At 40.5% G+C, this 27,876-nt stretch overlaps 1 protein-coding gene across 1 annotated transcript; it reads left to right on the top strand.

The window, feature by feature from the left end:
* Positions 1 to 937: 937 nt before the first annotated feature.
* LOC137914283 (ras and EF-hand domain-containing protein-like) lies at positions 938 to 14,406 on the top strand. The gene is made up of 17 exons (XM_068757888.1): positions 938 to 1,242; positions 4,802 to 4,948; positions 5,222 to 5,312; positions 6,310 to 6,405; positions 7,167 to 7,244; positions 7,341 to 7,456; positions 8,319 to 8,387; positions 8,486 to 8,552; positions 9,132 to 9,214; positions 10,092 to 10,326; positions 10,605 to 10,775; positions 11,227 to 11,377; positions 11,608 to 11,689; positions 12,521 to 12,635; positions 13,317 to 13,424; positions 13,556 to 13,632; positions 14,289 to 14,406. The coding sequence occupies exons 1-17, from the start codon at positions 938 to 940 to the stop codon at positions 14,383 to 14,385; spliced, it is 2,088 nt and encodes a 695-aa protein (XP_068613989.1). The 3' UTR covers positions 14,386 to 14,406.
* Positions 14,407 to 27,876: the final 13,470 nt, after the last annotated feature.

Below are 27,876 nucleotides of genomic sequence, written 5' to 3'. Positions count from 1 at the left end.
ATGCTGCCTCACACTAAAGTGTGTGTGTGTGTGTGTGTGTGTGTGTGTGTGCACACGCATCACAACATATGCTGCATTTTCATTACATAAGGGGTTCCTGTGCAGAGGTGTACTGTAACACTCCCTGGACAAACACAGGATAAGATAGCCCAGACCTGCACCAACACATGCTCTCATTCGTTTACACTCTGGTCACCAAATCACCAAACCAGGTTCCTACACTGAACTCTGAACTCTGACCTGACGGGGGCTACTCTGTGTGAGCAGACGTTGTCCTCACAAGGTGAGGTGGAACACAAACACCTGACTATGATGTCTGATTCAGGGCGGGTTGAAGAGCTCTGTGTCCAACCCCGAGAAGCAGACGGGATATCCAAACGCCTGGATGTAGACAGAAATGGCCCGAGGACATCAGAGGAGTTCATTAAAGTTGTAATAATATGAAAAAATATAGTCAAATATAAATGACAACAATAACACAACATCGCGTTATAAAGTGAACTTGATCAATACTCGACTATAGTGTAGAGTAAACGCAGCAGACAATGTCTTAGTAATGTCAGAGAGGAATAAAAGGTGTTTGAATTATTCCTGAAAGTTAGTCTAAGTACAGTTTATTCTTAAATGAGAGAGAGAGAGAGAGAGAGAGAGCGACGCACGCAGCCACGTAGACGCGCGCACACACGCAGGTACTGCTTCACCTGATCCAGTCGTAAAACTGTCGGTTGCGACAAACCGGGAAATTATTCGGTCAAAACACGGATGAACTGGATTAATGCGTAACAGCTGTCAACACGGAGAGCAGCTGTGGAGGCGCGACGGCTCACCTGTCCGCAGGTGTGTCGAGGACGAACTACTGACAGCTGTGTGAGGGAACCGAGACTTTTTGTTTTTTGGGGGGGGGGGGGGGGCAACAACATCCTTTCCATCGGGGGGCATGAGTGCGGAGGAGCAGGGTCGTCTGCGCGCACTCTTCCACACGCACGACGTGGACGGCTCGGGGCGGATCGAGAGGAGCGAGTTTCTCACCGCCTGCGCCGAGCTGCGGCTGTCGGCGGTCGAAGCCGACGGGATATTTCACCGGCTGGACGTCGACCGGGACGGAGCCGTCACGCTGCGACAGTTCATCGGTGGCTTCCGCCATCGCTGCGCAGAGGCCATGGAGTCGGACGGAGGAGATGAGTCCGCCGCCTGGGAGAGCTTCGAGCGCAAAATGGGCGAACAGGCTAAATTCATCCCCAGGTGAGAGCGCACACCTGCCGCCTGTCTCTCGGGGATGCGTTAGGCCTCCAGCTGACTCACATGCCGGGGGGGCTTTAATCATGAACCAACTGCAGGCTCAGATCTTTGAAGGGAAATTGACACAATATTTACAGTACAAGTGAGACACTTGTGCGTAAAAGTTTTTTTTCTTTTTTTAAAAAAGTTGTGTAATTATGTATACTAAACATACTACAAGAAAATATGTCTGTCTGAAAATGTGTCTATATGAACCTGCTATATCTCCTGTAATGCTTCATTTATATATCTATCAATCTATCTATCGATCTATCTATCTGTCTAAGTTTGATTTGCATGGAAGAAAACTAGTATGAAAGGTATCAATCGAGTTTTGTCAGTATTTACTGAGCCTAAATCATTATGGCACCTTGGTTGTTTGTTTATTTACACTTAAAGCTGTCAGCCTTCCCTCTAAGACAGAGGACAGAGAAAAGGGTGTCTGTATCAGAATTAGAACCCGGTGCTTGACTAATCCCAGAGGGAAATTCCATTGATTGTCATATAGTATCCTTTCTTTTCTCTTCCGATTCATCAATACTATATGGAGGAGATGGAAATGGGAATGGAGGAGGGGTTATCTTGAAGGAAGAGTTTGTGCAGTGTTCTCGATGTGAATCGAGTGTTGGATGGGCTGATGAGTTTGAAGCTGGAGATTGAGGGTGTCGTGTTGAATATTGTTAGTGGGTTCGCTCCACGGGCAGGAGGTGAGTTAGAGGAGAAGGAGAAGTTCTGGAGTGACTTGGATGAAGTGGTTCAGGCAGGGTATATGAAACAAATGTTCATTTACCCGAATTTAGCTGATTAATAAGGTTCTCATATAGGAAAAATAGCAGCGCTTCCAGACTTACTACCATAAAATTATTTTCTACTGCCACAAGATAAAATGAGTCTTTAACTGTAGCTTAGAATCATTTGGTTGAACAACACAAAACTGAAACATTATTTTGTGTAATGCAATCGTCATTCTTTCAACATTTGCATAATTATTGCTTTTCAAAAAAATGATCTGTAACTCGGTCAAACAGGATTTTCTTTTTCAGGTCCATCGAGTTCCTGGGTTTTTGTTTTAATATGTAAGCCCCAGTAACACTTTGAGTAATTTAAGTTTTACATTTCTCAATATTATTTCTTTGTGTTTTTGAGAGTAAAGGTTTGCCTTCCTTAAGCCTATCAGATCATTTTCATGAGAGGAAGAATTCACTGTCAAGATAACAAATAGGAAACATGACAGCTGTGACTCGGATACACAGTTTGATGTCTGCTGCTCTCTTTATACATAATCAACGTATTAACTTCTAGACTATGTCTCTCGGCTGGCCTGGGAACGCCTCAGGATTCCCCTGGAAGTGCTGGAGGAGATGATTGGGGAGCGGGAGGTCTGGAAGTCTGTGTTTTTCTGTTTTAGGCCTCAGGCCAGACATGGGACACAACCTCATGCTGCTGTTTTGCAGCACTAGGGCATTGATTGTCACGGCGGTGCGCTCTTATCTTCAAGCAGTTAGAGTCACTGTTGGAGCATAAAAAAGAGGTCACATTTCGAGTTTCTGTTTTTCAATGAAATGAAAGGATGGTTTGTATAAATATGAAAATATCAAGAACAGAAAGTCAATTACCAGTACATTTTTATTCCTGCGTGAAGCTGATGTAAGCAGGCTCTCATTTGTACCCCCCCCCCCCCCCCCCCCCCACAAAGATGTTTAGAATATGCTCTATGATTTTCTCATTTGTTTTTGTTTTTTAAATGCTTGAATTCTTTTTGACATCCAGCATATTTAAGCTTTTGTCTACTGATATATATATAAAAAATGTTTTATGGAATTGTTCCACCTAATTCAGCACTGTGAGTGTCAAAGGCCAGGTGGTTGCGTGGATTCCCAGATGCAGAGATGAGGCAAATGACAGTCAACAGTTCTCTAATAACGACATAAACGTTCTTCCAACAAAAATTCAGATTTTCCTAAATCACCAGAGACTGGCGTCACTAACAGAAGAACTAAAATACTCAGCTAAACAAAAAGATCATAAACGTCCAAACTGCTTGAGGAGGGCTGGCGTCACTAAAGAAACAAACAAAAAACAAAACAAATTGCAACAGAGAACAGACTGTCTTTAACAAACAGAGGCTGGTGGAAGACACGCAAGAAGTGCATGCACGGAGGCGGAAACACGATCTGGTAGGGCGCGTCAGCTGAGCGGGATTTAAGAAGGGAGAGCTGGGGAGGAGCTGGGATGGGAATCAGGTGCGTCTCGCTCAATCCGTCCTCTGCTGCGCCCAAACTAAACTAAAGAAGGGGAACATTAGTGAGGATGATGTTGCAGATTAACATCCTCTCTGACTGGGGTGTAATTTATAATTGTGGATAGAATGTTCTAAACTGCCAAGGCCTCGTCTCTTTTCCCTGATCATGCGTTAAGCATCGGTAATGTTTGTGTAAGTAAATATTTGTAATATTTGAGTCACTCAACATTGTTATCATTAGATACTGAAAGCCTCGATCACATGATCGTATCAAAGCAGAATCTGTGTTTGGTTGTCTGTGCGTGTTCCTGTCATAACCAGTTTGTGTTTATCACTGTATGGAGAAGTGATCTGTGTCACAGTGAGACACTGATGGACAGGAAGCAGTGTTTATACGCTTCACAGGCAGTCCACCCTGTCAAGAAGTAAACACATGCACAGACACACAAAGGTCATAAATGCTGTCACAAAATGTTTTAGCAATATAATTTTATAATGACTATTTTCTGAAAAGAATATTGCGTGATTTGTATTTTTGTTTCCCTTTGTTTATTTATCCTCTTGGACAATCAAGAAATCAACTACTAGTACTGTACTTCTGGCTTTTCCCGTGAGGGGTCGCCACAGCAAATCAACCTTCTCCACTTCACCCTGTCCTTTGCATCGTCCTCCCCAACACCAACTACTCTCATGTCCTTCCTCACTACGTCCATGTATCTTCTCCTGGGTCGACCTCTAGCCCTGTTCCCTGGCAGTTCCATCATCAGCATCCTTCTACTGATATAGTCCCTGTCTCTCCTCTGGACATGTCCAAACCATCGAAGTTTGGTCTCTCTGACCTTGTCCCAAAACATCTAACCTTCACTGTCCCTCTTATTGCCTCATTTCTAATCCTATCCAACCTGGTCACTCCCAAGAAGAACCTCAGCATCTTCATCTCCACCACTTCTAGCTCCGCCTCCTGTCTTTTCCTCAGAGCCACTGTCTCTAAGCCGTCCATCATGGTTGGCCTCACCACTGTGCAGACCTTTCCCTTCATCCTCGCTGACGCTCTCCTATCACAGATCACAGCTGATACTTTCCTCCGCCCGTTCCAGCCTGTCTGCACGCGATTCTTCACTTCCTTTCCATAATCTCCATCATTCTGTACTGCTGACCCGAGGTACCTGAAGTCCTCTCGGCAATTTAACCTAAATGTTTTTGTTTGATAACCGAGGTTCCGCTGTATTCAAATTTTGTCAGGGGAACAACACTTGACATAATTTCCTTCCTTCCTTCCAGGAATGAACAAGCCGCTGCGTTGTACCAGAACATCACTCTCACTGAACCCAGGCTTTTACCCCAACTAGAGAAAGTCATTATAAACTTCGTCAAAGAGATCAAACAGCAAAACTCAGAGATGGAGAACCTGGCCCTGGCCATCAAAAGGTGAGAAAAACACTCACACTCACTTATTTCTCTTATTCTGCTTCCTCTCAATTGAATTTGTACTGCTGAAAATTGTACAATAGAATTTAAAATAACATTATATACTGCATGCTGCTACCTATTGTCATGTGACTTCTGTGTTCAAACATTGTCGAGGCAATAATCTTTTATATAATGACTAAGAGCAACTCATCAGACGTCTGTAGAACCACATCTAGATTATGCTTAACGTCAGCTTTATAATTACTCATTAATCACTTCTTAATTTCACAGAGCGCAGGACCAAGCATCAATGCAGCTCAGTGAAATGGAGGAGGAGATGGACCAACGCATTCAAACCGCTGAGAGGAAAGTACGAGATCAGGTAGGATGAAGTCATGAATAACGAGAACTAAACCGAGACTCCCCTAAAACATGGTAAAACACAACTTTTTAATCTTCTCCAATCTTGTGTTTGTCCAGCTCTTCCCTCATGTCAAACAAACAGCTAAAATCAGCTTCTGACTCTGGCAGGCCTGCTGATCAGCTGGCATTTACAGCTCTGTGGATCCCAGATATAAGATAGCGGACAGATTGAAGGCACTGGGCCACGAGTGAATCAATGATAACGCTGTACAGGATAAGGAAGGGTGGATGGAAATGAGAGTTCATTAAAGACAAGGCTGCTGATAATGTGTCATTAAATTGTAGCTAACCTGAACCTTTTTTTGCACATATTATTTTTTAGATCTGGCCTTTGTTTTCTAGCTTTCCCATTCTTAGTTGGATCTTTTTGGGGTTTCTTTTTTGCAAAGACCATAGAAATACATTTAGCTGCATAAAGAATGATGAGATTTGATAACAATATTTAATCTTGCATGACAAAAAAACGTAAATGTGAACAATGACTCAGTGACTGAAGGGTACATATCACTTGCTGGTTCAAATGTCAGGTTTAACTTGCGCTCTTTTATTTAGCTTTATCTTTGGTCCTGGTGTGTTTATGGGAACATGAATTCTGATAAATTTTTGCATGTGTGCAAACTTATGTACGTAAACTTGACTCAGCTCAGTCAGGAGCTGCTGTTTGTTTAAGAGCACACAGAAATTGAGGGCGCTCATCTGTATTCTCTCACACGGTGTTGTTTGTGCACACAGTCTTGTTCTGACATGCGTTAACTACTTTTGGACATTTAGACACTTGCCGAAATCGATTCTACAGAGGCCTTCACCTCTGGTTCAAAAGCTGACCTAAATCATGACAGATTACTGTGTCACAGGAATGAAATGTGTCGAGAGAGCTCTATATACATGTCATCATCTCAATGCAAATGTTTTTTAGGCAGGAGTTTGGTTTCACACATGCCTTTGACTTTGTGCAGGAGAAGAAGCGAGCAGAGGCTGCACAAAACGAGTTACGAAGAAGCTATGAAACAGAAGTGTGTGAGCTGCAGTGTAAGATCCAGAGGATGCAGATGGTAACTGTTTCTCTCCACCTACCTAAATACACCCATTGGTCAAAACAGATTCTTTTATAGTCATATTTACAGTTCAGCTCAGTGTTCATGCACTTCAGTCTTAAATTAATGAACCTGCCAAATAAGATCGAAGCCATGAGTTGTTTGTTGAGTAATAGTTCGGTCTATTTGTTAGCAGGATTATTCAAAGACTGCATGGGGTTGGGAAGAATCTGATATATTTTGGAGTGAATCTGGAATCAGTCCCCCCCCCCCCCCAACATTAAAAGATTAGGCTCTTTTTTACTATATTTATATTATGCATAAAGTAACAGGTTTTGATGAAACCCAATGGAAGGGTTGGGCGTGAAGCAACAAAGCCTTCATTACATTGAAGAGTGCTGTTTTGACCCTTATGTCAGTTATGCTTAAACGTCTTAAGATATTTATTTTAGAGAAGAAGAGTGGTGCATGTGTCAAGGAGGCGGCCATTGAATTGAGTGGATCTGGATAAAGGGGTGAGAACCCCGAGGTGTAGGTCAGGTTTTGTTTAATTAAGCTTGGCTGTTGGGGCTTGGTGGTCTGCACTCGACTCAGTGCGCTTGTAGCTAATATATTAAACCAAATATTTGCAACAGTACTTCAGATGTATTAGTGCCATTTACTGGAAACCACCAAATCCAACTAAAATGTTCTTGTGATTTTGTGTCTGAGTGTACGACACGCACTGTAAAGCAATAACATGAGTTGTTTGAGGTGTTCAGTGTGAACTACTCCACTAGATTGAAGAGAAGTACAAGAGCATCACTGTGAATGATGTAAGCCCAGCGTTGAAGAAGAAGGTCAATGAGCTAACGCTGGTGAGGATCGGCGTACCCATGATGAGCATGACGTTCCTGTCATTTCAGATCCTTCTAGTTTATATCACACTCTATTTTTCCTCTTCCTTTCTGAAGGACAACCAGCGACTCAAACAGGAGCTGATGAGATCTCAGACCAAAGTTGCTTGTTTGCACAGTGAGATGGACTCCCTGAAGACGGAGCTGACTGATCAGAGCATCAGTTCTGAAAGGTGACTTCTAATTTGATCTAGTTTTGTTTCCTTATGTGTCGACGTTACTTTTATTAGTTTTCTTTTATTTTACAGACATCTCATTCAGTCAATTTTTTGTATTTTTGCCCACCAAGGCATTTATGTGAAATGCAGTCTAATATGAGACTCTTTTTATTTTCCCACTTCAAAATAGTCAAGACATATTTTTAGTTGCAGAGCAGGTTTTCGCCACTTCTCCTCTCTTAAACATGAATGGAAATTTGAGAATAATCACTATGTGATCTGTTATGCATGTAATAGCTCTAAACTGTTTGCATTAGAAGATGCCAATAAATTCTGGAAGAACCAGAAATATCAATCTGGCCCCGGTTTGCATCTGTTGAAGCCGAGTTGGAGAGACAGACAGGGAGGCGCCGCCCCCACTGACTGACTGACATTCATTCCCAGGAGTGTTTTCTTTTTTCACTGCTGAAACAGGATATCCTGGAATGACTTCACACACACACAATAACTTCTTCCAAAGCGTTACTCGGCAACAGAACCAACATTGCAACAAGCCGATACTTCTCAGATCATCTCAGTGATGGCGTTTACGTTGTTGTCGGGGTATACATGTATCACGATAATCACAAATTAGGTTAAATAACTTGGGCTAGATATATTGGAAATATATATAATAATATATATAAATCATCAAATTGATTGTCACATTTCAACCTCAATAGTATTTAATCATTTGAATTTCATCCTCATGATTTGTGCACAAAGTTCTTTGTGGTTTTAAGACCATATTTTTACTCAAATTATTTCAAAGTGTCATCACTGTGATTTTTAGTTTAATATTCATACACTAACGTTTTATGGCCATTTATCGCTACAGAGACGAGGAGCTCATGAAACACTTTGCTGATGAGCGAGACATGCTGGAGAGCCAGATTGAGATTTTACAGTAAGTCGGATGTCACAAAAAAGAGAAAAAAATGCAATCAATATTTATTTATGAGGATGAAGTTGATAATTAATATATTTCTTTCTGTGTGCGGAAAGGTCAGCTAACAGGAAGCTTCATGACACCAACGATGGCTTAAGAGCCGCTCTGGAGAAGATCACCAGGGTAAAGCTGCACAGTTCACCTAACAGATACACTAAATTCAAAACCATTACAGAAACCAGATTGCAAGAGGCTTAAAAATCATGCATCATTGGGTTCAGTTCATGAACATGGTTTACTGCCAGTGTTTAGTTCATCTTTAGGTCACTTGTCTACATGGGACATAGAATTTCAGTCTACTTTTATAATTGATTAAGGTGGAAGGTAATTTGTTAAACAATCACAAATATCATCTCCTCCTCGCACTGCTCACCGCCGTTAGCACTACCATCTGACTCGAAGTTAATCTCATAATAAAACCACTTTTTCGATTACAGTAATACGATATATCATTTATTCTATAATTTTTTTGTGTGTATCTACATTGCAATGTTTGTTTCCATTGTTATTAGCGTTGATTTGAGTGTTTTTAGGTGGCAAGAATGGATTCAATTGTTTTCAGTTATTTTGTATGGGAAAAATGTATTTGACATGCGAGTTACGAGCTCTGTCCTGGAGCGAATTATACTTGTATGTCAAGGTGTGTGTGTGTGTGTGTACACAGTATATATATATAATGTTTTTTTATGTTGTATGTTTCAGTCTGGGAATGGGAGCTCACACCTAGGCATAAAGGAAAGAAGTAAAAGCATCTGCTACACATCACCGTTTGCATTGATGGATAGGTAAGACCCACAAACAATGCAGAATGTCACTGCTTTTTTATACCTCATTGCTATGCACTACAAGGAAGCTAACCATGGCAGCTGCAATAGCCTACAAATATGTGGAATAGAACAGATTCAAAAATCAACGAGAAGGGGAGACTGGCTTAAAAATAACTTCTCCAGGGAGTCTTTTTGGATCTACACCCTTAGAGCAACACAGGGTTCAATAGAGAATTGGACTTTTCTCCTTTCCTATAATAATGGAAATAAAAAAAACAAGATCCTTTTTGATCATACATGTTCTTTGTGTAAATACTGAATGTAAATATATATTTCTGTATATGTTCAATTGTTTGAACATATTTTATGCCGATGACATCATCACATACAGCAGGTGACTAAGAGCCAGCCCACCTTGTGCATATGTAACAGACCCAGGTTTTGGGCCTGTTGGGCAGATTAAATGTTCCTGTAAAACAGGGAAATGATGACAGGCGACTGGTGAAGTTTCTCAACGCCTCGCTTCTGCCGTATTTTATTATGATACAATTACCGGTACATGTATTATCAAAATTACAGCATCAATACTGTTATTTCATATTCTAAAATATGCAATAAATGTCCTTTATGTACAGAAATTTCTATATACCGTAATCATGTTTTCCAATGCTGACAAAGTCCCAATAAAGCAGTTAGATGTAAATGTGTGTGCTCTAAAAATTGTTCACTGTTGGGGGACAAATGCATTCTAATGACAACAAATCTAATAAAAATCTCTTAGTCTCGCCCACCCGGACGGTTTGGTGTCCCCTGCGCTCTTCTGGACGGAGAAAACACTTTGCCTAGCTAGCTACATTGGGTTTTTTGTCACAGATTATCTTGACATGTTCTGCAGGTTCTGCCAGCGTATGGAGGATCATCCTCTGTACAGCCGCCAGCCCAGCTGTGACGCTCTGGCCTTGGCCATGTGTGACCCAGGCCTGAGGCGCAGACACAGCAGTGAGTGTGAGGAGGACAGCCTGCCTGAGACCTACATGGACAGCGGCCTGTCGACACTCAGAGGTTCGCATGGGGGCTACGACTCGGAGCATGAGGTCAAAGATCAAGATGAAGAGGAAATGGAAGAGAGGGTGAGGAAGTCTATAGAGTTCATCTTCTGAGCCATAAATGTCAGGTTTCAGACAGAATAATAAAATAGAATTCTTATTCCGAGAATGCCAGTAGAAAACCTTGTATGAATATTTCATTTTCAGATTTTTTGTTTTTGTTTTTAGATATTCACAACTGCTGCATCAATTACAAATATGTTGGAGTGACTAATGTGAATTCCATGTCAGAGCAGATCTTTATTTTTTGATTCAACTTTATTGTCATTTCACATGTATAAGTACAAGGTAACGAAATACAGTTAGACACAATCAATACAATACAATTTCAGCCAGCAGAAACACAGGATGAGGAATCGGTATTCGGGTCAGACAGCACCTCAGTTTTGGACTGGAAGCCATGTGAATCCATTAGTGTGCCCAAACCCCTGGCTCCAACCAGGAGAAAGGCCCTCAGTGCTATCAGTGTTAAGGTAAGCGAGAAGGAGGACGATAAAGCAGAGCAGAGGGTACGTAATGGAATTTGGGATTAAATGTGTTTTTGTCCAAAGCATGTCAAAGTTTCCAACTTGTATTTTTTCATTTCATAAATCTGACTGCACATATTCAAGGGGATGAAGAGTAATAATGATCAATAGTGAGATTTGAGTTTCTTTCCTTTAGAACAAACTTGGCTGCACCGTTTGAACTTAATTTAGCAAACTCAACACTTCTTTGGGTAATGAAGTCACGTTTTCTCGTGGAGTTTAAGAAAAGAGATATAAATGCCTTGTCTTATTTCCTCGAATAGAACTGATGATGGACGGTGAAATACTTCTGTCAATACAAATGTGTTCAACATGCTGAAATGTGCAGAAAGTGCATACAGACGATAATCGTTTCATGGGCGACTCACTCATCCCTGTATTCGCCTGGCCTCTTCAGAAGGAGGACAAGCACAGCACTAACCTGGGCTACATGGCATCAGAGAAGGTCTACAGGATTGTGTTGGCTGGAGATGCGGCTGTGGGGAAGTCCAGTTTTCTGCTGCGCCTCTGCAAGAACGAATTCAAATTAGGCTCCAGTGCTACACTGGGTGAGTCAAACAGTCAGTCTTCAGTTAGCAGAGACATATTTTATTTATTCTTTCATATCTCAAACTAAGTGAGAACACTTCCCCAAAAGAAATATCAGGAGGAAGGCAGTTGACCGATGAATTATTCATTCCTGCCTGATCCGATGCTAACAATTAGCATGGTGCTAATGTTTCTTTTTTCTTTATCAATTTAGTGGTTCAACGTGGTTTGTTGTCCTTTGTGTGTTCAGGGGTGGATTTCCACATGAAGACACTAATTGTGGACGGAGAGCCCGTTTTACTACAGTTATGGGACACAGCAGGACAAGAGAGGTGTGTGTTGATGTTTTTGCAGGCATGAGATTTTTTGTTTGTTTGATTTCAGTTTGATCTGCTATGTACTGTATGTTGCTTTAAACCAGGAGAAGATCTAGCACTTTCTAAACTCGAAGGCCACAAAAGCATCACATTTTACACAGAAAGACCAAATGCATAAGATGATATTCCTTTATTGGTCCCGCAAGAGTGAGATCCCCAAAATGTGCCCAAGATCTATGCATATTTACTTATTCAGGAAGATATGTACATTTAATTCCATCTCTGCCATTGGCTGAATAGCTTTGGGGGAAGACAAACATTATTAGGTATATTGTGCAAATTCAGCCTTGTTCAATCATATTACACACGTTAAAAAGCCATTGAAATATGTCATTTGACATGCGCACTTTTATGTCAAAAGTCTAAAAAGATGAAGATTTTTATTTTTCAAGCTGAGGAAAAGTCAAAATTTTACTTTTAATTTTAGAATTCTGGCTTCATTCCCAAATCTCTGACACTGATCTCAGAATTGTAACTAATCCTTCGAGTCTAACATGAATTGACATCCAGTTTTATGAAAAGTAATAAACAAGAGAATTATTCCATTGTACGCTTCCCTCCCACATGATGTGAGCGGTTACTACAACATACTTACAGCTCCACCAATAAAGAACTGAACGAATGACAGATAAGTGATATCATCGGCGCACTTTGGGGGCCAATCAGAGTTCAGCTTGGATTAGCGCTGCTCTGGGACTGCTAAACATTAAAATCATTATTCAAAAACAATGCTGTTTAACTGCAAACTGTACATCTGTGTGCGTCTGAACCACTTCCTCCTCCCAGGTTTCGCAGCATTGCTAAGTCGTATTTCCGTCGGGCGGATGGCGTGTTGCTGCTGTATGATGTCAGCTGTGAGAAGAGCTTCCTTAATGTCAGAGAGTGGGTGGATATGATTGAGGTAAGGCACCACGTTCCTCCTGAAAAACAGTACTGACAACCACTTAAGCTCTGTAAAGCAGACATTTCTTTATCTAACAAATTCTGTACATGTTATATTCACAGTGTTATTTTAAGATATAAATAAATGTATTATCAACGTTTATTTATAAAACTAAGTGCTCTTTCTCTTTTTTACATGCAGCAGATATGTAAGTGTTAAATGTATATCGATTTGATGTGTTGTGTTGTGTTGTGTTGTGTTGTGTTGTGTTGTGTTGTGTTGTCTATGGACATTTTTACATCTCTGGTTTTTTATTTATGCACTTTTTGTCACATATGCTTTGTTACGATGCTCATCACGTGCACTGTGCACAGCAGGATGTATCTAACGGCAGTACTTGGACAAATATTTTCAGACATTTGGGATTTTAAGTGAAGTAACAGATAAACGAATGATAAATTAAATTTTAAGACTTTTCTCCCCCCCCCCCCCCCCCCCCCACAGTAGTATTGTTGCTTTTACTTAAGACAATAACATCTTTATCCCCTGACTGACACAATGTTGTACATAAGGTCAAAGAAAATTCTTTAATAAGCTAGTTTTATTTTTTTATTCAACAAATTATTGATTTGATAATCAGCATGCACTCATTTAATGCGTTACCATATTTTTTTTATTTTGAATTTCTCTCCATGTTAGGATGTGTCCCAGGAGGATATTCCCATCATGCTCGTAGGTAACAAGTCTGATCTAAGGCAAGATGGCGTTAGCTGTGTTTCTAGCAGCTATGGAGAGAAACTGGCTATGGTAATGACAAAATAAGCAACTTTCTAGTTAGCCTAGTAGTTTAACTGCAATATAAATGCAGGTTGTGATGTGTCACTCGGTGATGACTAAATTAATTTATTTTTATTTTATTTGTTATCTTCACTCAACAGACGTACAACACTCTGTTCTGTGAAACTAGTGCCAAAGATGGCTCCAACACAATGGAGGCTATTCTGCACCTGGCCAGGTGAGACGAGACTATTTCAGCCAACATGTACATTTTTTCGCCGGCCTTATGAGCTGAAAGGTTGATTACTCAGAAAAAGACTTGTCAAGCAATGGTTTGATCAATACATGATTGTTTACCTCATTCCATTTAGTTTAGGCTGTTCCACCACAGGTGTGGTTTGGTTTAGTGGGACACTATCCAGTTAAATTAGTTCCAATGTCAGACCTCAGTTACAGAGTGAGCAGCAAATTCTCTTCATGCCAAACTGCTACGTGACATTTTGTGCCCTCTAGTGTTAAAAGAAAAGTGTAAAAGACCAAAGTTCTTTAAGGATGCCCTGTGTGGTTTCCTTTTTTGTAATTTAAAACAAGTTATGTTTATTGTGGGGGTTTTTTGACAAAAAATGTATTGTATGTACTTCATTCCACATAAAATATTTCCAAAGTTAACACGAACATGCACTAAAAAGCAGGACCAACTTCCTGTTTGTTATAGCCTCTTGATGTTAATCACAGGGCACTTTTATATTAACCCTGAACCCTGTTTGCTGTGATGAAATTATTTGATAAACAAAAAGAGGAGGTGAACTGTTGCTTTCATTTTATTTAAAAACCACCCTTTTAAAATGTTTTAATTTGGGTTTTTCCATCTGTTCTTTTGTTTCCACTCCACAGGGAGGTAACCAAACAGGCTACGTTTGATGAAAACGCTCAGTCGTTGCCCAGCTTAAATGCTCCAAAAAATAAACCAAACTTCTCCTGCTGCAACTGAACAAATTCATCAAATCCGTACCTCTATATCAGATTCATCATGAACTCGACCCAGATGGAAAGCATACTGCAAATGTAGAACCGAAACCACGATATAGCAACAGAAACAAATCAGCATCAGATTAACGGCAAACATTCAACGGATTAAATGACCAAACAAATGCCATGAGATTGCAGCAGAATATCCCAAACATCAGTACGTTGTTTAAAAAGGATGCATCAATCTGCATTTCAGCTGAAGCTTGAAGTCTTCTATTTCCATTTTCCACATTGCTGGTTTTAAGTTTGATGGTTTTGATAGAAGACCGTGAAATCTAACGTGACAGATGGAGCTGAAAAAGTGACATTAGTGTCACTGACGCCTGATTGTGGTGAAAACATGAAATACATAAGAATGCTGGAGTTGCTGAGACTAATGGGAAAACTTAAAACTCAAAATTGTCAGGCTCATCTTTTCATATATGTGATACCTAATGTCACCCACGGTCGTCTTTATTTTACCCCACAGTGTTACAGTGCTTTCTGTTTGACTTCCCACTGAGGATGACTATGTTTTCTAGAATTTATGTTTTGAGCATACAAAATATCATTTTTAATGTGCACAATTGCTTTAAACACGATCTGTAATTTCATCAGCTGGTATGGGAAATGAAAATTAAGTAAACACAGCGGTAACAGGATGCAGAGCTTCTTTTTTTGTCATATCTGTACATACACTCAGGACTTGTGTTTAAATGTGTGCATGCGGTCTTTAGCAGATTTTATGGTGTTATAATATCCTAATAATACAATCATATTATCGATATTGTTGCTGATGAAACACAGTTTGTAAAAGTGTCAATATGCTTCAGATGAAATGCTTGTTGGATTCCCAAACAGCGTCAGAAACCCCTCCATCAATCCAAAACATGTTTCCCCAAACATGAACTTTAATTTACAGAAACAAGTAAAAGGTGGCATGCAGAGTTACACTTCAGGTTTTGAGTAGTTATAAAAAAGAATACAAATAAACAGTGCAGAGAATGCTAGAAAGAAATAAACGAAAAAATAAGATCAAACAAGAAATCATATAATTGCATGGTTAACATAATAAGCATGTATGTAAGGTACAAATATTCACCTCAGTATGAGTGTGTGTTTATTAGGAGTAACGTAGATTTATTCTTGCTTTGACGTTACCATGTATAAACCAAAATTGTTTGAAGCATGCATATGAGTCTTTGTGATCTTATCGCCTCTGCGTCAGATTTCTTTATCTAAATATGCATGTGGTATTTAAACTATGTATTTCTTCTCTGATTAGACTTCTCTTTGCAAAACTGTATTTGTGAATGTCATTAGGAATAAAATTGTCCCCCCCAAAAATACCTAATGTTTTTGAAGCAACATTTATTTACGTATCTTGAGATTTATTTCTGATATGAGATACAGAATGTATCAGTTGAGGAGTCTTGGCAGGTTGACCAACCACTTGCAAAGTTTAAGAAGTTGTTGAAATATGAGACAGATTTTATTGTAGTACTTTTTTGTGTGAAAATGTAATTCAACATCAAATTACACATTCTGGTCAAAGGCTCCTTTCATATTGTACTTAGTGGTGCATGAACACAAGTAGTATGATAATGTGGCTTCAAATACAGTAAAAATATATTACTTGATATAAAATACACGGGACACAGACTGTTTGCTCAAGGGCTACAAGGATTCGATAGAATTCAGCGAATGAAATGAATAACTGGACAATAATAGTAATTCAGATATATAATCTGCCGAAGGCTACTGTTGTTGATCCTAAACGTTGTACAGTGTTTCCTGGTCAATCTTTGACAAAGTACTAATATGGTTCTAAAGTTGATCATGTGTCTTGTATCCATTGAGTGGTATTCATCCACTCACATGATGTAACTTGAACTGTTTTAAAAGTTTCCAGCCATAAGATGTGCTTCCATGGACTTCGCAAATATCTACAAGACTGTTGTAACACAAAAATAAAAGTGACCCATGTTTTAAAATGTCAGTAGCTGTTGTGTGTCTTTTCTCAAAACAAAAATGTACAATTACATTCTGAGGCATCAGGTAGAAAATGAAGGTCCAGCATCAAAGGTGAGTACGATTTAGAAGATGTATGTCTAACTGGAGTGAGCAGATAAAGTCATGACTCACAGCTAGCAGAATGTAACAAAGGCCCCACGTCAGCTGTCTGAAATACTCCAACACTTTACATAATTGAGAGCAGGGATTATTAGGTGCATCTTCGTTAGCCATGCTATAACTTCTGCCATCTTTCATCAGAAGCATCCATCTGAAAGGACATGTTTCCCTGTTATTTCTAAAGTTGTTAAAATCAAGTTGTTTTGCATGAAATTGCTCCATTATTTGCCACCCCCCCCCAAAAAAATAAAAAATGAAATCCACACAGCAAATGTGAATTAGATGAACGATACTCAAGAGCGTTGAATTACTGACAGAGATTCCTTGCCTTGCAGTGGGATGTGGAAACCCGGATGAGGCCTCTTCTAAATACAGCAACAGCTGTTATTCCCAAATTCAGTTACCTTAAGGTCTGTCCATCACCCAATCTCAAGCACCCCCATTGTAAATTCCCAAAGGGGGAGACTAATCAATAAATCAGATAATATTTCTATGGCTGCTGTTCTAACAGACTCTCCTGTTAGCCATACTCCCTTAGCGTCTGTTAGCGCCTCGGAGCATTGCTGAATGAATAACTAAAACACATGTTAGGCATTGTGTGTGTGTGTGTGTGTGTCTGTCTGTCTGTCTGTTTAGGGCTGGCACGGGGCCCTGTCTCCACCTCCCATCTGTTTACATTGTCATGTGCTTGATGAGGCGAGACCACTCATTTGTCAAACAACATGTGGGGTAGCGGAGGTGGAGATGGGGTTTGTGGGGAGTAGCAGCTGAGAAGTGTGTGTGTGCGAGTGTGTAGGTGTGTGTGTGTGTGTGTTTGTCTATGGTTGTATCTGTGCTTAGGAGGATAATTAGATAAGGGGACTGTGCTGCAGCGAGGTTAATGACAGTAATGAATATATTAGTGTCAGGGGAGAGAGCAGGTTGTGTTTGTTGTTCTGTATCTGCAGGTTCAGAACATCTAAAATACACAACATTAAACTCATTATGAGCAGTTCTGTGATTAATTCTTCCTAAACAATGAAATATACGATCATTTTTATCCATTATGTCTGAAGATACTCCTTGATGGAAGAAGTTGTAACAAATTCACACATTATTATGAGTCATGATGATAAATTAATTAATTAGGCATCACTTACAGCTACCTGTCTTGGTTTGTTTAGGTTTTTTTCTTCATGTACTAGAAAATAAAAAAGTTTATCATTAAAATGAAGTAAAACACCGAAAGTACATCCCTCAGTCAATTAGTCTGGCAAAGTTGTTCACACACGCACACACACACGATGAAGCCACGAAGGGAACATGGGTGTCACCATCTGGTAAGGTCAGGGGTCAGAATGGGACTACCAGACACTGATGACATCTGCACGGACAGACGTCCAAATCCTGGAAGTCAGAAGCAGACAAGTGAAGCATAGTCTGATGCCTCCAGTGGAGGTCGTGTTGTTTGTCATGTCTGGATTTAACAATTTCATCAAAGTGAAATTAATGCAATCTGACTCATATTCTGTGTGTTTGTTTGTCTGGGTTTTTTTGTCTTTAAAAAAATAAAGGCAATGATCTCTTGTTGGAGATGTGTGAACTTTAAACTCCACCTCGGACATCACGCTTCCTTTTGTCGTACTTGTCTCTCTTAATTTGCACGGTTAATTTAAAGAGGTTCTGTATGGTGAATGCAGCTGGTGGTGAAAAACATTGTGTGCTATTCCACTTCTGCGAGCAGGAGGGCAGCAGTCTCCTACGATGCATGTTTGTGGATGGATGGGCATTAGAAGTGCATGTATTCCTGCAACAAGACAAAATGTAGGTTTCTCATTAACAATCTGTAAACTTGAGTAATTAAATACTTGAAGAGAGACAATCAGTTGCCACAAATCTTTTGTGTTAATGAGCTAAACGAAAAAACATCAACAATCTAAAAAGTGTATTTCATCTTAAAAATCTATAATTTGGTGTAAAAGTTCTGTTTAAATAGATGGAATCTAAATTAATCAGTACACCAACTCAAATGTTTAAAATAAATATTAAATCTACTGGGTTTTTTAAAACTTTTAAATGCAATTATTTCAGTATATGCAACTCTTAATTCAATTCAAATGCAATTTAATAGATTTTATTGCATCTGTTTTCCGTTAATGCCTAAAAACAGAGAAGACATCGTTTTTGTGGCTGAAGATTCATTCAGTTCAACAGGACCAAGCTCAGGTTGGTGTCTCCAAAGTCTTCATGCTGGGCACAAGCAGATTTTTCTGTACTGCTACTATCACTACCACTACTACTGCTGCTACTGTTACTACTGCTACTAATACTACTAAGCATGGAGCTTACTGCAGTAACAACAAATAAATAAGTCCTGGCCGGAAACAGCATTTAACAGAATAACAGAGCCACTGACATTTAGGGACTGAGATGGGGTTTTGGGTTTTTTTTTTTTTAAACCTTAAATTGACCACCAAATATGGAGTGTATGTTTGATGATGGCCAAAGAGAACTATAGCTATGTCACATGCAGTGCATCTTTAAACATTATGACCAGAGTGTTGTACAAAGTGAATGTCACAAAAATATGATATTCAAATGCATTTATAAACCAGACCAAAAAGTAAAATTGTAAGAGGACAATATTAATTGATTAGCAATATGTTGAATGAGAAATGACAAAAACAATATGTGTCAGTGTAGATTCAGAGTCATTCAAATGGATTTAATGTATCTATATGAAATAAAAAAAAATGGAATGTACTCTCACAAGAACAACCGACCAGGTCTCGCAAAGGGGCTCACACACACACACACACACACACACAATGTCAAAGGGCCCTCCATCTGTCTATGTAAATCAACCATGACCTTTGCCGAACTCAGGCTGTGCAGTTTTACAGTTAATGACTTGCTAAGCGTGTGTGTGTGCGTGTCTGCGTGCGTGCGTGTATTGAGTCTCCTCCCACACTAACGCAGACACATGCACATGCTCCCCTGTGGCATTGGTCTGTACAACTAGTTCATGTTACCATGGAAATGATGAGCATGCTGTAGATCAACTTGATGCGGTCATGGCTCAGTGAAAGGCCGAAGTTCAGGGATTGAATGTATGGTGCGTTTGTTTGTGTCAACAATGTGAAAGTGATTTGAGGTCAGTTCAAAGGTCACATGTCAATGATAGAGTTAGCGATTGCATGTAAATCCACACAAAGCACGTTATTATTATTATTATTTTTATGGTATTCAATCTAATGAGAGTGCATTCAAGGCATTCAGGTCTAATTAAGATGACGTCTTGTTGCTGTACTGATTACTTCATATTAATTTTGCTACTTTTTCTTTTTACCATCGTGCTTTCAGGGTAACATTTAATTTTAATACACAACATGTGTATTAAAAGAGGGATGCCAGTAGGTAGAAGTCACTGCAGTCACACCTACAAAGTGTCAAATAACTCTCGCTGCATGGAAGCCATACTGTTCAGCCTGGAACCCGTGAAAACACATCTAAACTGCTACAATACTGCAGCGTGGTTAACTATACAAATAAGATCACCGAGAAACCAGCGCATTCTTTTGGCCAAAATGTAAAGACAAATGGGTCACAAAAATCAACAGAAATGTGGGCATTAAAATGGGTCTTTATAGACTAGTATCTATCTATCTATCTATCCACCTATCCATCCTGGTGGGATTCTACAACGCTGCTTTACTGTTGTGTGCGTCTGTGTGTCAGTGTGTGCTGACTGAGAGACTATAGAGGGCAAACAGTGGGAGAAGAGAGATAAATGCTGCTGTCGTGTTGTGCGGCGCGCTCCGTCACTTTGATAAATCTCACAGCGAGCTGATGACACCTGCTGATAGCGCTCTAAGATCTGATTGGCTGGAACAGCTCCAGGTCAAAAGGACGCTAATGGAAATTATCTGGGCAACAAATCGCACACAGTAATGCCGGCACACATAAAAGGACACACGTGAACACATTAACCCCCACCCCAACACACACACACACACACACACCTTGTCTGTCTTTGTATGTATCATTAGCATAGAAATTACAGCTAATGATGGAGTTGATACTCTGACTGACCTGCTATGCAATTAGCTCATTAGCAATTCTTTTACACCGTACAGAAATATGACTGAAATATGAAAATAATGATTCCAGGAGGCACACGTTCACTCACATTTACATACGGCTCATATTATATGCATTCTCGCCTTTACATCCCAAATACATGCAGACACGGTTTACTATGTAGACCATGTATATGTTCACGTGTCTCTACTGAGCATCACAGGTCAGTCGCCAAGCATTAAATCTGATTTTATTTCAACGGATTCGAATCACTACCGACAGAGAAAAAGGCAGAAAATGAAGGAGGTGAACAGAGGGAATACAACACGATTGAAACATCAGTAAGAGTGTTGAGGAGATGAGGAAAGTCATGGTTGGGGGGGAAAGGGGGCTGATGAAACGGCGTTGCAGTCTCGACCTTTGAAGAGCCAGCGGAAAATGTAGAGACGACTTCAAAAGAGCATAACATAAAATATACAACACAGCGCCGCTGCTTCTGCTGTGGCTTTAGAATCTCATACCTTCAGGTCCGGTGTTTTTGAGCTGGAGGCTTTCTGCTCATGCTCACCTTTGATGTTATCCTTCACAGGTTGGATAAAATGCGCTTTCCCAGAAGCCCCTGTGAATGCTAGAATACAGATTGTTGTCTCCGTTAACAAATACACAACCAAAGCCATTTGTTGGTGATCAAATCTTTACCACGTTGGTAGTAGTGTATAAATACTACCTTTATTTTTGAGAGATGGGAGTAAATTAAGCAAAGTCTGCAAGCAGACCACTGGAGCTGTACCATGTACATCAAGATAAGCCCCACTTTCCACGACCATCACCATCCCAATTAACAGATTATGCATGAATGCTGCCTCCACTTCTAACCCAACCACCACCCTATAGCATCCACCTGCAGGCTCCAAGAATGTCGTCTTCTCATGACTCCCCATGCCTCATCTTCAACCTCAATCTGTTTAATGTACCAACTTTTAAAATCTCCCTGCAATCATGACAAGACATTTGTGATTCATTTGACTAATTTAGTTGAATTAATTTGCATTAAATTAATAAGAATTATTTGCATTAACAGAGGTTTGCAGATTGTAAGCGTTAACATTTTAACGTCAACAGTCCTACTTTTTATCTGATTTTTGGAGGAAATATGACTCAACCAGATGCAGCTCGTCATTGTGTCTCTGTCTCGCTTAAAATCCGTCATTCCCTCCATCTCTTTCCATGCTTGACATCCTTCACTTGCCTTTCCTCACTCTTACTCTCTCCATCTCCCCTGCAGCGCTCTGTGTGTGTGTGTGTGTGTGTGTGTGTGTGTGTGTGTGAGTGAGAGACTTTGCCAGACTGATGCAGATGAGACAGTGATACATGATTTGCTGCGAGCCTTTCTGTCAGAGGACATCAGATCATCAACCACACACACACACACACACACACACACTCACACTCATATGCACATTTGCAGGCAAACACACAACGCACACAAACAGCCATGTACACAAACACACACACGCTCACACACATGGCGTCTGAGGAGATAACGAAGTCTTTGAAGGTGGAAATTAGTTTTGGCGCCTGGCTGCTCCTGTCTTGCAGGTCACGTGACTAAATCCTCCAGTCACACCAACATAAACTGATAAGACAGCTACTGTGTGTGCGCGCGTGTGTGTGTGTGTAAGTGTGTTTATAGAGCACAGCCTCCTCACTGTATGATTGTGCATATCTGTGAGCATGCACTCGCAAATGTAGGCGATGTGTGTTTATACCTGAGGCTGCCTGTTTTGTGTGCGTGTATATTTTGTAGATTTGTGTACGTGCGTGTGTGTGTGCGTGCGGGCGCGTGTGTGTGTGTATGTTTATAGATTCCATTTATCCAGTGAGCAATGTAATTGGTGGCAGATAAACAGCGCTTAACACACACACACACACAAACACACACACAACACAATAATCAGAGGGGATTTACAGTGTGTAGTTTGGAGCCTAATTGCTCTTCAGGTCCCTGTGAGAGTGCTGCCAAAGCCCTTAACCGCTGCTATTCTCAGAGTATTCAGTGTGTGTGTGTGTGTGTGTGCGCGCGCCACTGTGCTTGTCCCGTATTTGCTTCTCATTGGTGTGCGTGTGCCAGTAGCTTTTAGTGTTTTTCTCGTCGACTTGGCTTCCCTCCAAGCTTGAAGAGCTAATTGGAATTAGAATAACATTCCTCAAAGGCCGCTCGTTTAGCGCTGGTGCTGAGTGCTAAGGATGGAGTAGTGGGTGCGAGGAAGGCGGGAGAGAGCGCCCTAACGATCTGCGCTAACAATGTTTTGTTCTGATTTTTAATGAGGGGTAATCACTCAGCTGGAGAGGAAGAGCAAAAAAAAATAAAAATGAGAAGTTGAGGGAGAGATGGAGGGGGTTGAGAGGAGGCGAGGTGAGGAGGAAACAGTAATTATCTCCGCTCTGAGCTGTGAGTCGCAGCCAGTCTTCCAGACTCTCCCTGGGAAATTAGGCATGCACACAAAGTGCCTTTATTCAGAGTCAGTGCTACCTGACAACACATTAAAACAAAAGATGCCTTTCTATTTTAGTTATATGATAATAGAATAAACACTACAGTTTGTAGTTTAATTTAGATTTAACTGCATTTTCTACACAGTCAATTCAAATGTTCCTTCCAAAGAAAAGGCTGATTTAAATGTCCGCAGAGTGAAGGCTGCCCAGAATGGTTCGATCTGGGCAACGTTTCACATTGAGATCAGATCAAATGCGTTACTGAGAAGGAAATGGAAGTGAAATGTGCTCAAAGACTTACTAGGAGGCTACAAAGGTGAAGTTTGCATGATATATTATGCAAACAATCACAGAATCAGTTAATTTACCGGAACAATGTCACGCTAGCTGTTGTTTTGTTCGGTGTAAATAAATATAGGTGTTCTAGAGAATGGTGTTTGTTGCAGTATTGCATAATGTGTACTTGCTGCCATGTTTATTCCCAGTTACATGTTGACTAAACTATTACTAGTCCACCCTGGTGACAAGAAAATACAGTTTCGTCAGCGTAATAATGACACATGCTGCTGCAATGCATGTCCTATTATGCTTCATGTTTATTAGAAGAAGAAGAAGAAGAAGAAGAAGAAGAAGAAGAAGAAGATGTTAAATTGTGGGGTAAATGGTTTGATCAGGTAGAAGGATTAAACGACATGCGTACTCTATGCCAGAAAGCTGGAACTTCCCCATCTGTTCTATAAACTAGATCAATCGGTCATGAGCCACTGAGCAATTAGGATTTTACAGTAAACGCAAGGTGCCTTCACAACAATGATTATTAATACACTCTGAACTCTAAGATTTTTCACAAAGTCAAACTGACCCTTAATCAATATGGAGCAAGTGATGGACTGTAGATGGGAACAACAGGGGGTGGCAAAAAATAAATACATGAGTAAATAAATACAGGTGTGCAAATGAGGGAGGCATTAAAAGACAAAAGGAGGAGTACTGACAGGTGAGAGAGAGATGGAGCGATACGCCATACATCAGTAGTGGAGTGTGAAGCAGATGCTGCTTGTAGGGTGCTTGCAAAGGGCAGAGGATGAATCGATTCACACATACACACACTCTACTCTATCTCTGCATGTGTGTGTGTGTCTAAAGTGGGAGGAATGGGTGTGAGAGCGAGTGGACAGGGGGAGGAGATTAAGGAGGTAGCGGCAGGCGAGACATGGAGGTGGAGATGGATCAGAAGAAAGATAGAGAGTGATTATTGCTGAGAGCTGAGACTAAAGGCCCTGTGGGTGAGATACGAGCAGACACACATTGCTCACACACACACACACACACACACACGCACACACATATGCAGGGGTTTTCAAGTAAACATGAGCTTACCCACAAAATGACGGAGATGGAGGTTCCAGAGTGTACCGGTACTACAGTTAAAGCCCATTTATACCACCACTGAACGTCTGGGCTCCCCCCGCCCACCTTCCACCCTAATTCTCAGTCTTCCTCCAACATCCCTACACCTCCCTCCTCCTCCTCCCCCCCATCTTTCTCTTGCTTACTTTATCATGGCTTCTCTCCACATGACAGGATTCTCCAGACCCTCGGAGCAATAAATAGAGACTAGTGGAGAGAAACGGAAAGGGATAAAAGAAAATCAAACTGGCAAATATGTTGCAATGTACACACAGATACACAAACGCATTGCTATTTTCTTTGCATGCAGAGAATAAACGTTTAGTCTTCATGTGTTCATCTTATGCACGGCGGCGGGGGGGGGCACAACACTATGTCTCATAGATAATTGATTAATTTTCCTTTATAAGTAATAACATTAGTGGAAAAAACATTTACGTAAAACAATGAACTGTGCCAAATGTTAGTCTGTACCCTATTCCACAGTGCAAAAAAGGGGCCATGCCTCTCCAATTTAACTATAGCCTTAATCTGCCCTGAAGTTTGTCACAATGTATACTGAATACAAATATTACCACTGTTTCATCTTCCAGGAAATGTGTACAGACCTTTGCAATGAGAAAGGGAGGCGGAACAGAACGACAGGGAGTCTCAGGATGTCACGGCTTCAGATGATTTCCCAGGCTTCTGTTTTAGGAATAAAAGTCTTTGATTCCACTTTGATGATAACCTTGAATCTGTGGAAAATAAATTTCATCACTGACTGCTCTCGAATCATTCCAGTCATTCAAGTTTGTCCCATTTTCCAAGTGGAGCTCCATCACTTGTCCTCTCCTGGCAAGAGTAGCAACACATGGCATTGATATATGGGTCGATATCCAAGGAAGAGGTTAGATAGCTGAGCAAATGTGAATAAATCTAAAAAATAAATTTACATTGTTGTATCGAAAGGACTTATTATAATCGAAAGTATCACCTTTTCCCAAACCTATCAAAGCGCTTTTGTTGCTAAACTTAATCAAGTATTTTTGCACTCCTGTCGTTGTTCCGGTGCCACATCCAGTTCTTCTAACTGGATCCAGCATGCACGCTTCTAAAACGATGTGCACCTGGTGCTGTTCTGATTTGATCATTAGTAATCGGTCTAGCATGAGGATATGCTGTCTTCTGCAGGCCCAGAGATTTTTGCACACATAATTGCGCCAATGGCTGACGCTATATAACGTATTTTGGGTAATGTGAAAAAAAAAACCCAATTAAAGGATTTTGTGTAATCATAATTTGATCGTTAGCTCTGAGTCCATATCAAACACAGTTGTTTGCAATGTGAAAAATCCATCTGAAGAAGGAAATGCAGTCTTCAAAGTGAGACAATGGTTTCAGAGGAACTATACCCAAAAATCAGTGAAATAAATGGGTGATGCTTTAAAGTCTGACAAAAGGACAGGATGTGGGAACAAACAGAGATTTGTCAGATGAGGGGGGATTATGGAAATCAGGTTGTGATCTGTGGTGCGGTAATCCTTTCCACAGTGAGCAATCCCATAAAAAGTGTTAGAGATATTAAGCAGCAGTTTAACCACGTAGCTTTGCACATATTTAACTGATTAAAACCCTTGGAAATCCAGTCTCTGGGGAGGGCTCACACTATTTAGGAATCATTCCACTATTATCCACTATTTCCTTGGTCATAAATGTGCATTTTAATGTGCTGCCTGCTGATTATGTGAGTCACAGAATGAAGGCAACAGAAATTAAGATACTAAATTATAAGAGAGCTGCCGCCTTTCCCTGAGGATTGGTGAGGAAAGCGTTTTGTTCCTTGTTTCAATCTAATCGCGGACTATAAATGTAGCATTTGAAAAGAACGGGGAGACTTGACAAGGAAAGAAAAGCATTGTAAATCACGCTCATGATTAATAGCAAAGGCAATCAATTCCTCTGAATCCTAGTTTCCAGATATCCATACATGAGCAGTCGGCTGCTGCAAGTTGTGGAAATTACCACATTATACTCAGGGAAAATTAATAAAACACATTAAGGACGGACTTATACAAGTTGAATAAACATATTAGAATCACATTACGACCACAATCATTGGATTTCTCTCTAAATGAGCGTCCTTGAGCAGCAACCACAGCAGCCTCGTCAGTAGCTACTGTTCACTTAACTCAGCGACACAAAAGGAAACGTTGTGTTTGCTCAGAGTCAGACACTCCTGGCTGGCAATAGTTGAATTGAGTTCCGTGATTAGCAGGCCATAATTTATAGCCGCGTCGGGGTCAACAGACGAGTCTTCAAGTCCTCCGGGAGGACAAACCGGTGTCTGAATACTGCTTGCCAATTTTTTTATGATGGATTTTTGAATCTTTACTGGAACCACAGAATTTGATTATATTGTAAACAATTATATTTTGTTAAAAAAAAAATAATCTTTGAATCTAAAGAATAAAGAAAATCTTTGAATCATCTACAGATCCAAAAGAAGATCCAAAAAACAGAGCATCTAAACGAAGTATGAGCACACGTCTTATTCTAATTTGACTAACACCATGACATCGTGCTAATGAAGGTATCAGTTAGTTAAATATGATGCTGAGTTCCCTGGAGTTTCTCTCACTACATTAGGCCTCTTCATCATGTCGTTCTTAATGAAGACTTAGTGGCTCAGGCAGGGAACAACGCACACAGATGCAGGCTCGCTGGAATGGAAGGGTTCAGGGCTGATGCTCAGCTGTTGGTCTTGACTGACGTCCATTTTTTTTGTCCAGTAACGCCAAGTGACGGTCAGCTTCAGGTGACGATATATTAAAGATGAAAAGGCTTCAGACACATATACATATACACACACTGCTTTATCTCTGTCCTATTGAATAACCCTCTGATGCTTTCCATATTCCATGCGAAGGATTATTACAGCTTACCCACAATCCCCAGCTGCTGATTATCCTGCATGTTGACAGGACAGAGTTGCGCTATCGTCCTTGTGCAGAAGTCAGCTGTGTGTATGTGTGTAAGTGTGTATCTGTGCTTGTGTGTATCTGTCTTTGTGCGAATGATAGAAAGAGGGGGATACATATTGTATTTAATGTGTGTGTTTTATGCTTTGGAGAATAAGTGAAGATTTATTCTGCATTTATATGTTTATGGGTGTGAGACGAACGAGAAAGGAAATTATTCTTGCGTGTATTTGTGTGTGCTTACACAAGAGCGAGGGAGAGGAAATTACTGTGTGTGTGTGTGTGTGTGTGTGTGTGTGTGTGTGTTACTACTGAACCTGGCAGGTGTTTGTGGTTGATACCTGCAGCTCCAGCTGTGCTGATCACCTCAGCATGGCACCTCACCTTGGGAGAGAGACAGCTCTCTAAGCTCATTA

This window comes from Brachionichthys hirsutus, unplaced genomic scaffold (genome assembly GCF_040956055.1).
Source record: "Brachionichthys hirsutus isolate HB-005 unplaced genomic scaffold, CSIRO-AGI_Bhir_v1 contig_698, whole genome shotgun sequence".
In the NCBI taxonomy this organism is placed as follows: Eukaryota; Metazoa; Chordata; class Actinopteri; order Lophiiformes; family Brachionichthyidae; genus Brachionichthys; species Brachionichthys hirsutus.
Note: the sequence above shows the minus strand (reverse complement) of the source record. Positions and strands in the feature narration are given on the sequence as shown.